The sequence below is a fragment of the Cyprinus carpio genome, chromosome A5 (assembly GCF_018340385.1).
Source record: "Cyprinus carpio isolate SPL01 chromosome A5, ASM1834038v1, whole genome shotgun sequence".
NCBI classification, from domain to species: Eukaryota; Metazoa; Chordata; class Actinopteri; order Cypriniformes; family Cyprinidae; genus Cyprinus; species Cyprinus carpio.
Genome location: NC_056576.1, coordinates 33,249,839 through 33,262,458, shown reverse-complemented (window position 1 = coordinate 33,262,458; position 12,620 = coordinate 33,249,839). Strand labels below are relative to the sequence as shown.

At 33.4% G+C, this 12,620-nt stretch overlaps 2 protein-coding genes across 5 annotated transcripts; one reads left to right on the top strand and one right to left on the bottom strand.

Annotated features, from left to right (window-relative positions):
- The first annotated feature begins 3,528 nt into the window (after window positions 1-3,528).
- On the top strand, window positions 3,529-6,249 carry derl2 (derlin 2). Its single transcript, XM_042756962.1, has 3 exons — window positions 3,529-4,383; window positions 4,540-4,630; window positions 5,778-6,249. Exons 1-3 carry the CDS (start codon window positions 4,167-4,169, stop codon window positions 5,923-5,925), a joined length of 456 nt encoding a protein of 151 aa, XP_042612896.1. The 5' UTR covers window positions 3,529-4,166; the 3' UTR covers window positions 5,926-6,249.
- A 258-nt stretch (window positions 6,250-6,507) lies between these two features.
- Window positions 6,508-11,333, bottom strand: LOC109071481 (SLP adapter and CSK-interacting membrane protein-like). Of its 4 annotated transcripts, none has more exons than XM_042756961.1 (7): window positions 11,195-11,333; window positions 11,062-11,101; window positions 10,258-10,338; window positions 10,072-10,181; window positions 8,879-8,941; window positions 8,709-8,791; window positions 6,508-6,928 (listed from the first exon to the last, which is right to left on the bottom strand). In XM_042756961.1, exons 4-7 carry the CDS (start codon window positions 10,179-10,181, stop codon window positions 6,717-6,719), a joined length of 468 nt encoding a protein of 155 aa, XP_042612895.1. In that variant the 5' UTR covers window positions 10,258-10,338; window positions 11,062-11,101; window positions 11,195-11,333; the 3' UTR covers window positions 6,508-6,716. The 4 variants fall into 4 exon arrangements, with proteins under 4 accessions (XP_042612895.1, XP_042612893.1, XP_042612892.1 ...); XM_042756959.1 differs by having other exon boundaries at window positions 6,508-6,931; window positions 10,258-10,372; window positions 11,195-11,332; XM_042756958.1 differs by having other exon boundaries at window positions 6,508-6,931; window positions 10,258-10,357; window positions 11,195-11,332.
- Between the last annotated feature and the right edge of the window lie 1,287 nt (window positions 11,334-12,620).

The following is a 12,620-nucleotide window of genomic DNA, read 5'->3' as shown; positions in this document are numbered from 1 at the left end:
TTCATTCATTTTTATATATTTTTTTACATCTTCTTTAAAGGGTTATAAGCCATAAACCAAACCAAGAAGCTACGAGGTAAACCACTACATTACAAACTTTGATTTGAATCAAAAAAGTATTTGAAAGTTGGACAAAAAAGACAATGGTACAACAATCCTATGTACTTACTCAATGAGGGAAAGAACTACAATCCCATCATGCACTTCGAACGACATAATAGAATTACAAACAATGGATTCAAAAATATATATTTATTTAAAGATGTTGGTTATGTATTTGAAAACACCAATATATTTACGTTTATTGCGAAATATCCATATATATATAGTTTGAGTTCGCATGGAGATCGTCGCAGTGGTTACATCTTTGCAGAAACATGGGTATTGTAGTTTTCACCAGGAAATCCTGCTGCACGATTACGTTAATAATAATAATAATAATAATAATAATAATAATAAAACAGAAGATAGACGTATATACCATCGATTAACAACCTCGTAGCTCACAATGGGTCTGTGTTCAGTTGCTTATAAGTTATTTTTAGGAATCAGTTCCTCTGTTGGTAAAACTTCTGACTGGAACCTGACTGTTGCACTGTAATTTTATGGAAACTTTCAACATAAATTACAATATTTCCATGCAAATGTTTACCAACCAATAGAAAAATGCCATACATCCACTGACCGGGCTAAAACAGTAATTGACGTCTTAGACGACCAATCAGAGCAGTGAGATCTCAACGCGTTAACCAATTGGAATCATCAAAAACCAAAACTCCCTCCTTTATTCGCTCGCCCAGCTGATGACGTGTCAAGAAGGTGCCGGAAGCAGCGTTGTCGCTCCAAAAAATGGCATACCAGACAATCCAGCAGGAATATTTACAGATTCCAGTGGTCACGAGAGCTTATACCACCGCCTGCGTACTCACTACAGCCGCCGTGGTGAGTACATGGATGAATATTAGGGTCTCAAGCGCTATTTTCTGCCGTGTCCTCGTCCCTGTGCGGTTAAAGCATAGCTGATGATCTCCTGTTGGATGTTATCAGGACGAAGCGTATTTGCTTAAAACCCTCCGGTAACGTGTGTGTGTGATGTCATGGTAAGAGTAATGTATCTAAGTGTACATGTCAGAAGCATTGGTTTCCAGTGGCTCTGTCTGTCTGCACGTTCACATCTTTCTTCATGTGTTTGCGTCCATTCAGACAGTTAAACTAACGTTAACTCTGCTTTTGATTTCACTTACTGTTTGTGTGTGATATTAAGTTCCCGTTAAACACCGTTTGTGTGCCTGCAACATGTCGTTCGTATCTGATTATGCTGTTTAATCTGTTTTCACAGCAATTAGAACTCATCACACCTTTCCAGCTTTACTTCAACCCAGATTTAATATTGAGGAATTATCAGGTAAGCGTCAAAATAAGTGTTTCTTTCTGCTTTGTTTTATTTTTAACCTGTAAAACCTGACATATTAAATAAGAGTCAGAGAAATTAAATGAATTGGAACAGTTTATTGAACCTTTAGACTATATACAATATAAATAAATAAAAAGTTTTGTGTTATGTATACATTATTGTTCATATAGTATGATATAGGAGTTTATGGAGCTCATACTTGAGAAGGAAAAAAACCCAGCTCACTTGTGTTTTAGAGGCCCAAGCTGAGCCAAATACTCACATTTTAATATGATTTGAACGTGATTGGAAAAAGCTCATTTTGTAATATAGCTCTCAGTATCAAAGTTATTCTTTATACTTTATAAATATAATTTCAAGATCTCACAGCAAAAGCACGTGTACAGAACACAGGTGGACATTTTTAGAATGCCTCTTACTTATTAAAAAAAGTATAAATTAGGCCTATACTTAAAATGACAGAAGGCAAATAGTAGATTGTGTACAGTAGGTTTTCAGCAAAGTTTTGATAATTTGGAGGCCTTAGAAAATTGTGTATTAAATATGATACAATAGGGTTAATATCGCAGTATGTGATTCTGAACTTTCTTTGTTTGTGTGTTTCCATAGGTATGGCGACTAATAACCAACTTTTTGTTTTTTGGTCCTGTTGGGTTCAACTTCTTATTCAACATGATATTTTTGTATCCTTTATTATATCATATTCATAGTGAACCGCTAAACTGTGTAGTTAGGCGTGTAAGGGATAGTGTCTGAAGTGTGTGGTTTGTTCAGTCCTTGACTGGAGTCTCACAGGTACCGGTACTGTCGGATGCTGGAGGAGGGGTCCTTCAGAGGGAGAACCGCTGACTTTGTCTTTACTGTATCCTTCACATATTCTCAAAGAAGAACTCATTTAATTTACCTCTATAGCATATTTATTTCATCGATTATATAATAACCTCTCTTCTATATAGATATATATATATATCTTCTGTCTCTATATATATATATATATATATATATACAGTACAGGTCAAAAGTTTGGAAACATTACTATTTTTAATGTTTTTGAAAGAAGTTTCTTCTGCTCTCCTCAAGCCTGCATTTATTTGATCAAAAATACAGAAAAAAAAAATGTAATATTGTGATATATTATTAAAATTTAAAATAATTGTTTTTAAATTTATTATACTTTTAAATTATCATTTATTTCTGTGATGCAAAGCTGAATCTTTTAGGATCATTATCACATGATCCTTTAGAAATCATTCTAATATGATGATTCATTATCAAAGTTGGAAACAGTTCTGCTGCTTAATATTTTTTCAGAACATGTGATACTTTCTTAGGATACTTTGATGAATAAAAAGTAAAAAAAAAAAAAAAAAAGAAGCTATGTTTTTAAAATATAAATATTTTGTAATAACAGTATACACTACTGGTCAGTAATTTGGGGGTCAGTAAATTTTTTTTTTTCTTTCTTTTTTTTCAATAAAATCAATACTTTTATTCAGCAAGGATGTGTTAAATTGATAAAAAGTGATAGTAAAGAAAATATATTATTAGAAATAGATATTATTAGATTTTTTTTTTATTTTGAATAAATGCAGTTCTTTTTAACCTTTTATTCATCAAATATATTAGACAGCAGAACTGTTTCCAACACTCATAATAAATCAGAATATTAGAATGATTTCTAAATGATCATGTGATAGACTGGATGTTACATGTGACACTGAATGGCTGGAGTAATGATGCTGAAAATTCAGCTTTGCATCACAGGAATAATTTTTTTTTTTATATAAGTATATTCAAATAGAAAACTATTATTTTAAGTTGTAATAATATTCACAATATTACTGTTTTTTCTGTATTTTTGATCAAATAAATGCAGGCTTGATGAGCAGAAGAAACTTCTTTCAAAACATTAAAAAATAGTAATGTTTCAAAACTTTTGACCTGTACTGTATGTTAGTGTGTGTGTGTATATATATATATATATATATAGATTATATATATGTATTATATATATATTATATTTATATATCATATATAATTAATATATATATATATATATATATTAGTTTATAAGAGTGTTTATTTTGTATATTGGTAGAATAAGTTGCATTGTGGGTAATCTATAACGTCCATTGGAGTTAACCAACCCTGAAACATAACCTGCTCCAGAGCAGAGAATAAGTTGCTCTGGCTATTTACTTAGTTACTCAGTTTTTGGAACTGAAAGCTGAGTTTATCCGCTTAATTCCCCTTAAACACAATGTCACATTACTTGCTTCCTGTAATACCCCCTGCTGACATGGCAATTCAAATCTCTACAACCTACCCACATAATAAAAAAAAAACAACAACAAAAAAAAAAACTGAAAATTTTCAAATCATTTAAAAATCATAAGTTTATAAAAAGATTAAAAGGATACATTTAAATAATATAATATGGTATTTGATTGGTTGGTACATGTTGCATTTGAGGCAATGTTCCAACTTAGGCATGTTTTTATGAACATATAATTGCCTAAGATGCTTTAGATCACCATCCTGTCTTAGTGTCTTCAGAGAAGTTCACAGAATGAAGTAATAGTTTCGTGGTACCGTGGGAAGAAAAGAACAGCAAAATGAGTCACCTCACACCTTTACCTATAGATGTAGACAAATATAGCAGCTGACCTCATTCTGTGGTCAATCCAGTATATCATATTTTATAACATTAAGAACAAAAATTGCCTGTTACTTTGCACAAATACCAGTTGTAATGTTCTTAATGGCTTTGCAGATATTCGGCACATTTGTAAATCTTGTGTTCTTAGGTCAGGCTTTCACCATCATGCTGGTGTACATATGGAGCCGGAGGAACCCAAGCGTGCGCATGAATTTCTTTGGCCTTTTGAATTTCCAGGCTCCTTTCCTCCCGTGGGTGCTCATGGGATTCTCTCTACTGTTGGGAAACTCCATCATTGTGGACCTTTTAGGTAGTCAGATTTATTACATTTTCTTGCACTGACACTTGCATTGACAATAAATTGGTCAAATTTATTATTAATTAAAATTTTAATATGAAGGAATTCTTTTTTATATATATTAATGAATGAATCTGCTGTTGGTTTGAATTCTGTCTTTTTGATGTGGCATTGCAGTGGGACACGTGTACTACTTTCTGGAGGATGTGTTTCCCAACCAACCTGGTGGTGGCAGATGGCTGAGGACTCCCTCCATCCTGTGAGTGCTATGGCTTTGGTTATTAGGCTGCTTATAATTATTGAAAAGTCGAGTAAAAACATTAATATTGTGAAATATTATTACAGTTTAAAATATTTTTTCATGTAATTTATCTCTGATGGAAAAGCTTTATTTTCAGCATCATTACTCCAGTCTTCAGTCTCACATGACCCTTCAGAAATCATTCTAATATACGAAAGAAACATTTCCTATTATTATAAATGCTGAATTATTAATTTTTCAGCAGAGCAGCATTTATTTGAAATAAAAGTTTTTTTGTAACATTATAAGGTCTTTACTGTCACTTTTGATCAGTTTAATGTATCCTTGCTTAATAAAAGTATTAACTTCTTCCTTTTTTTTTGTTTTTGTTTACTTTCTCCAAACTTTTAAATGGTGGCTGTCACATTTCTCACTAACCCTAACTGTTTTCAACATTAGGAACTTTAACATTGTATTAATTAAAGAATGCTGAAAAAAAAAAAAAGTTTTAAGGTTTCTACAAAAATATTGAGCAGCACGACTTTTTAGAAAAAGTTGAAGATAATAAAATAAGAAATGTTTCTTGAGCACCAAATCAGCATTTCATAATTAATCAGCAGGAATAAATTACTTTTTAAAATCTAATCAAGTAGAAAACAGTTTTTTTAACTTGTCATAATATTTCACTATTTGTATTTTTTTTTTTTTTTAAGACTTTTAAAAACATAAAAAAAATTGTAACGACCCCAAACCTTTGAATGGTGATGTGTATAAACCATTTATATGAAGGATCAATGTGGCGTTTTTATCCTTTCAAACCCATACTTGTGTGCCATGCAATCCATAACCATCAAAAAAAGTGTATATATATATATTAGGCTTTGTTTTGAAGTAAACATCCATTTTTAACTTTCCAGTAAGGTGTATAAACCATTTATATGAAGGATCAATGTGCCATTTTTATCCTTTCACACCCATACTTGTGTGCCATGCAATCTATAGCCATCAAAAAAAAGAATGTGTGTGTATACACATATATATATATATATATATATATATATATATATATATATATATATATATATATATATATATATATATATATATATATATATATATATTAGGCTTTGTTTTGAAGTAAGTATCCCTTTTTTTAACTTTGCAGTAAGATGCTGTTTGATACACCTGAGGAAGATGCCAACTACAACCCTCTCCCTGAGGACCGTCCAGGAGGTTTTGCCTGGGGAGAGTCACAGACAATAAGGATGCTAGTCTCAACCCCCATGTGCTTGCCGCCTAATGGACATCTCTGAGAGCAAGAGAAGGAAAATCTTCTTCTTTTAACTCGTTTCTCTTGTGTAGAACAGAACAGGAGCTCCACTCACTGAGCAAGAGAGAGACTTGTAGTTTGTGTGCACAGAAATCATACGCCTCGAAATATCTCCAAGGCCCGCAATGGTCTTCTGACTGTGGACATGGGTTTAAAAAAAGAACCGACTTTTGATATGTGGCTGTTGCTGTCCTGAACAACAGCGAATACAACACAAGCAGCTGTGAAAGACAAATATCTATTGATAGTCACCATTTTTTTTTCTTTCTTTTTTTTAAGAATAAATGTATAAAAAAGTTTCAGAGTACTGCTTGATTGTGTGTTGTTATTCTTTTCCAAAAAGCTTTTTGTTTATAGATTCACAGCAATAAAAAAATAAAGTATACTGTAGTATCAGACATGAAATTTCCAAGTGCAAACGTCATTTATACGATGTTATATATATATATATATATATAGACATATATATATATATATATATATATATATATATTTCTTTGAACTTGCATAATCATTTCCACACAAATGTCTCATGTGGTGCTTCAACAGAAAATGACAAATCAAATGATATTTTTGGAAGATTTATTGCATTTCTAACAGTGGGAAGTGAAAGATTGGTTTATATAAAAGTAAACAAACTTGTATTAGTTTACATGCTTTTAGAACTTGTTTTTGCTCAAATAATGTACAACAGTAGTTTGTAGGAAACATATAGTTGATTTCTGGATCCGCTCATGTGTCCAGTTGAAGGGAAAGTAATTGTTTTCCTGTCTTTCAAACTATGATATCATCATAATCCTCACTGTCCTCGTTAGCAGGGATTACAGCATCATCATAATCCTCAGAGACAGTGTCTTGGTCTTGACTTTTAGTCTCGACGGCGGTGTACTGTGGAGTGAAGGTGGGTTGTTGGGGCGCAGGAGGATTTGACACATCCTCAATCTCCTCATAGTCTGACGCGGGCTCCAAATCCTCATTACTCTGATCTACTGGAAATTCAGATATGATATTGAACTGGTTACATTTCTGTTTGCTTGTGGTGATATGCAGAGAGAGAAGTCTGAAAAGCATTTATCCCATCCACATTATTTTGAAATATGGAAGTAAGCTATTTTCTGTGAATTTGCAAGAGTTCAGAATGATTAGTCAGTAAATGAGTAGAACAATTATAAAGTGGAGTAAACTGTAAAACTATAGTGTGTTTATGAATAAGACAATAAATACCAGTTTGTAGTATCAAGCAGCATAACAGGCTGTTTTGTACAGCTTAAATAACTGGAAGTGAATGACACCTGAAGCCAGTTACAAAATGACTGCACTGCTTACATTAAAAATAAGGTGGATAAACTTTAGAGACCCTGAGAGAGAAAAAAAACAGTCTGTCATGCTTATTTTGCTTCAAAAAATATTTTGCTTCATGGCCATGACCAAGGCAGGTTGTCAGGTAAGAAGGCATATTTAATTTAAAAAAGAAAGTTTTGAAATGAAAATTCTATTATCCTTTGCTCACTCTTGTTCCAAACTTATACAAGCTCTTTTGACAGTAGCCATTGACTTCCATATATTGGGGAAAATACTGTGGAAGTCAATGGCTACCATCAACTCATACAGGTTTGGAACAATATGAGGGTGAGTTAAAAAGATCCTCCACCCCAAAATGAAAATTTTGTCATTAATCACTTACCCCCATGTCATTCCAAACCTGTAAAAGCTTTGTTCGTCTTATGAAAACCGGGAGGCCTGTGACTGTCCCATAAACCGCCAAGCAAATAACAGTCCCACATACTGCCAAGTATGACACAGAAGAATGTGGCACGGATGAACAGTATGAAAGACATTGGTGATATGAAGAGACTATCGGGGAGGCAACGTCAGAATAGTCTGTAATTTTTGTTTTCGTGTACAGAAAGTATTCTCATCACTTCATAATGTTACGGTTGAATCACTGATGACAGATAGACTATTCTGACGTTGTCTTTCATACTTTTATGGTGCCATTACAGTGTAATTTACTTGGCAGTCTATGGGACAGTCACAGGCCTCCCGGTTTTCATCCAAAATATCTTAAATTGTGTTCTGAAGACGAACAAAGCTTTTACGGGTTTGGAATGACATGGGGGTAAGTGATTAATTACAAAATTTTCATTTTGGGGTAGAGTATCCCTTTAATGATGACAACATTTTTTTTGTTGGGTGATCCCTTTAACGCGGATAAAAACAAGGCTGTGAGGGACAGACTTTGAGTCTTTACAATGGCACACAATCTATAAAGGTCCTATAAAGGTCACATAATTTCGCCAACTCACTATTTTATGGAGTTTTTGTCTATTAATAGCTTTCAGAAAGACTTTTTGTCAGTTGAACTATCAGTATGTTAAAAAAATGGAATATGAGGGAATATTGAGGGAAGACATTCTCATTAGACAGAATGTGATTTGATAGGACAAACAATTGGACATGACCCAGAGAGTCCCATGAGGCATCAATACTTTGATCAGTTTTCCTGGAGAAACTGTCAATTTTAAATGTGTATATCTGCTAAAAGACAATTTTGCCAATGTTTAGGAGTATGCCATTGACCTGACACACATGGACTGAAAGCCACAAAACTGGAGTTCTGATTCCATATTTTAAAGGGAAATGACTCTCGAGTTCAAGAAAGGTTTATCTTCTTCATGAATATTTTTGCTCATGAAAGAAAAGGGTTATGTCATAGAGTTAAGTAAATTAAAGCATCTGTGAAAATATATTAAAATCGAAACTGACCAGAATGCATGGTTTTGAACTGGTCCCTGGAAGGTAAGGGTGGTTTCTCATTCTCAAGGTCTTTGTGATGAACTTGGTTGTTCCTGTAATGAAAAAAAGTTATTTATTTTAGAGTGTAGCACATTTTTGTGGAATAAACATCTAGTCTTATGTGAGCCTGACAGACTTACAGGTTTTTAATATGTGTGTCTTGGTAATGATTTGGTCTTGCTTGTGTACTGTACCAAGCAGCTAGAAAAAGAGGAAACAAGGACTGAGGATTGAAATGACAAATGTTAAATAAATTTAATCAAACAAGAGTGTTGTACAATATTCAAACTGCTATAATAGAGTCCAATGGCCACAAAGTCTATTTTTCAGTGACCATGGTTTGAGTCCAGTTATACGAAGGTTGTTTTCTGGGACATTCTAAAATGCTTAATGTGAAAAACGCTTAACGTGGCATAATGTACTAAGACAGTAATATTAACAGACCAAACTCACTTAACATTTTACTAATAAAGTGTACTATCTATAAAAAATCAGATGAGCCCTGAATATGATCTCAATGTGTTTAATAACATGTTAAGCCTTTTCCCCCCATAGAAAACTGTTATAAGAAACCGCTTAACGTGGCTTAATGTACTAAGACAGTGATTTAAAATTTTAAAAAAAAAAACTCACTAAACATTATACTAATAAAGTGTACTATCTATAAAAAATCAGATGAGCCCTGAATATGATCTTAATGAATGCAATGCGTTTAATAACACGTTAAGCCTTTTCCTCCCATAGAAAACCATCATAAGGCTTAACGTGTTATTAAACGCATTGCATTCATATTCAGGGATCATCTGATTTTTTGTAGATAGTATACTTTATTAGTATGATGTTTAGTGAGTTTTTTTTTTTTTTTTTTTTTATCACTGTCTTAGTACATTAAGCCACCTGTTAAGATCGCTTTTCTTATAACGCATTCCTCTAGGGGAGGAAAAAGGCTTAACATGTTATTAAACACATTAAGATCATATTCAGGGATCATCTGATTTTTTTTGTACATAGTATACTTTATTGTTTAGTGAGTTTGGTCTGTTAATATCACTGTATTAGTACATTAAGCCATGTTAAGCGTTTTAGAATCCCAGCTGAATGTCAGTTTGAAACATTTAGTTTAAAAACCTTTTAAATTATAACCATATCTGGGAATTCCTTGATTTTTTTACAATAGCTGTAAACGTAGAGTCAATAGGTGTTAAATGAACTACAAATTTTTCCTGGGCAATAGTATAGGAAGTATTCATTAAACAGAAAAAAGTAAAAAAATTAACAACTAACCAACACAAAACACAAACAATCTTTACAGATTCAATATACATCTTTACACCTATTACTGATGCAAACATTGATGAATACGAAAATGATTATTATCACCAGAGAAAACAGAATGATGGCCAGAAGTAATACTGTCCAGAAGTACTGACGTAAAAACTCCATCTGTGAAACGAAACCGAAAACGTTCAGATTCTATTATATATCACAATCAGACGAGGATATTTAGTTAATAACATACTTGAAACTCCTGCTACTTCTTCTTTTCAGGACTGTTCAGGCACATGCTTGACGTTTCTTATTTTCCAGTCAGCTGTGTTTCCTGGGTGGAGAATGTGAACCTGTGTTTGGATATACTTTCAAAGCTTTTTTGTAAGTTCATTATGCTTCTAAAAGCTACTTGTAATGATAGAGAACTAATCCATATGTGGGACTGAATACAGTCATTTTTTTTTTTCATTTGTAATATTTCAGATTTATCTCTGTGGCATACAAACAATGTCTTTCTAGCTCTATCATGCTCACAGCACTCATCCTGCAAGAGACCAAGCTTTTCACATGATTAACCGACTTCCTGCGTCATTCTTTTATTAGCACTGGCTTGTGCAGTGCAACTAAATGCATCTCATTCCATTGACCTTTTTAGATTTAAAATTAATTTATCTTAATTATGTACAATATTTTTCACAAGCAGAATTAGAAAGTAGACCGTTATTCACAAATTGAATCGTTCAGTGCAGACTCACAATCCAAAATGCAAAAGGTTATAACAATTAATAAAGGAAATAAAGTAAAAGAACAGTATACTGTAATATGGTAGATCACATACTTTACGAATTTCTGATCATAGATTGGTTTGAAAAATATTCAGGAGTCTTTTAGATTGACAAACTTAACCATTAAATTATTGTAATGATGTGTTTCTGCATTCTAAATCACATTGTAATTGCTATTCATTTATAACCAATACTTGTTTAATTTTTTTTTTTCATTTATAATGGCTGGTCATGTTAGTGAAAATGAAAGTAAGATGAAACATAATTACCTTTTTCTTCAGTATAGATCACATCGGCCTTGAACATGTTCTGGAAAATGGCAATTATAGAAGTGTCAAAAACATCTGGGAATTTTAAATAAACGATTAAATTCTTCAGAACTTCCAGCCTCTCTTCACCCACCCGTATTTCCACATAAGCTGAAGGTCTGTGTGACTTAGACGTGTGTTGTCAGTCAATTGTACGTGTGTGTGTGTGTGTGTGTGTGTGTGTTTTAGTATGCAGCGGGGAGTTGAACTCAAGAGAGAGAGAGAGAGAGAGAGAGAGAGAGAGAGAGAGAGAGAGAGAGAGAGAGACTGAAGGATGGTGTAGAACTTCTGCTATTCTGCAGAGAACTGAATCCAGGCATGCAATTCGCTGTCATCACAAAAAGGGGCTTCTAGTCTACAGTGGGCGTGGCCTCAGGGATTTATTTGTTTATTTATTTGTTGTGGTATGGTGGGTGTGGCCGCTACAAGTTTTAGTGAATTATTCATGAGTTTATTTATTTATTGATTATGGTCAACATAAGCCTTGGGACTCTGCATGTCAGAAGTATGTTGTTAGTTGTGAATCGACTGTGTTTTTTAGTGTGCTGTGGGGAGATGAACCCAGACAGAGAGATTGTGCAAATAACTGAATCAGTCTCATGTTTGGTTGCAGTCATAGTCTCTCTGCTTTATTAAACAAAGGCCTAACACTTAGGAATACACGTGTACACAACACAAAGCAATTTTTAGTAAATTGTTCTGCGATTGATCGATAGATTGATTATTTATTTATTGTGGTGTAGAAAAGTGAAAGTGACATGACATACAGCCAAGTATGGTAACCCATACTCGGAATTCGTGCTCTGCATTTAACCCATCCAAAGTGCACACACACACACCCGGAGCAGTGGGCAGCCATTTATGCTGTGGCACCCGGGGAGCAGGTGGGGGATAAGTGCCTTGCTCAAGGGCACCTCAGTCGTGGTATTGAGGGTGGAGAGAGCACTGTACATTCACTCCCCCCACCTACCATTCCTGCCGGCTCGAGACTCGAACTCACAACCCTTGGATTGCAAGTCAGACTCTCTAACCATTAGGCCACGACTAGTGGGTATTCTGGCTGTACAATCAGCAAATTTTTTTTTTTTTTTTTTTTTTTTGGCTGGTTGGTTGGTTGGTTTATTTTGGTATAGTGGATGATGTACATTCAGTGAATTATTCAGTAATTAATTTATTTGTTTATTTATTCTGGTATGTATGGTTGTGCATAATTGTAGTAGAGTGTCATGGACAATTTGCTGATCTTTTTTTTGAGTTATTTATTTATTATTATATTTTGTGTGTGTGTGTGTGTGTGTGTGTGTGTGTGTGTGTGTGTGTGTGTGTGGATTTATTCTTGTGGTGTAGTGGGTTTCATGAAAAGTCAGTGAATTATTATTAATGTATTTATTAAAACTGATATATTAATAAATGAATAATAAACAAGACACACATACAGTACAAACAGTACGAATAAAATTGCATTTATAAATTAAATAAATATAAATAACGCAGGCATAATGTCAAATTCATTATTAAGC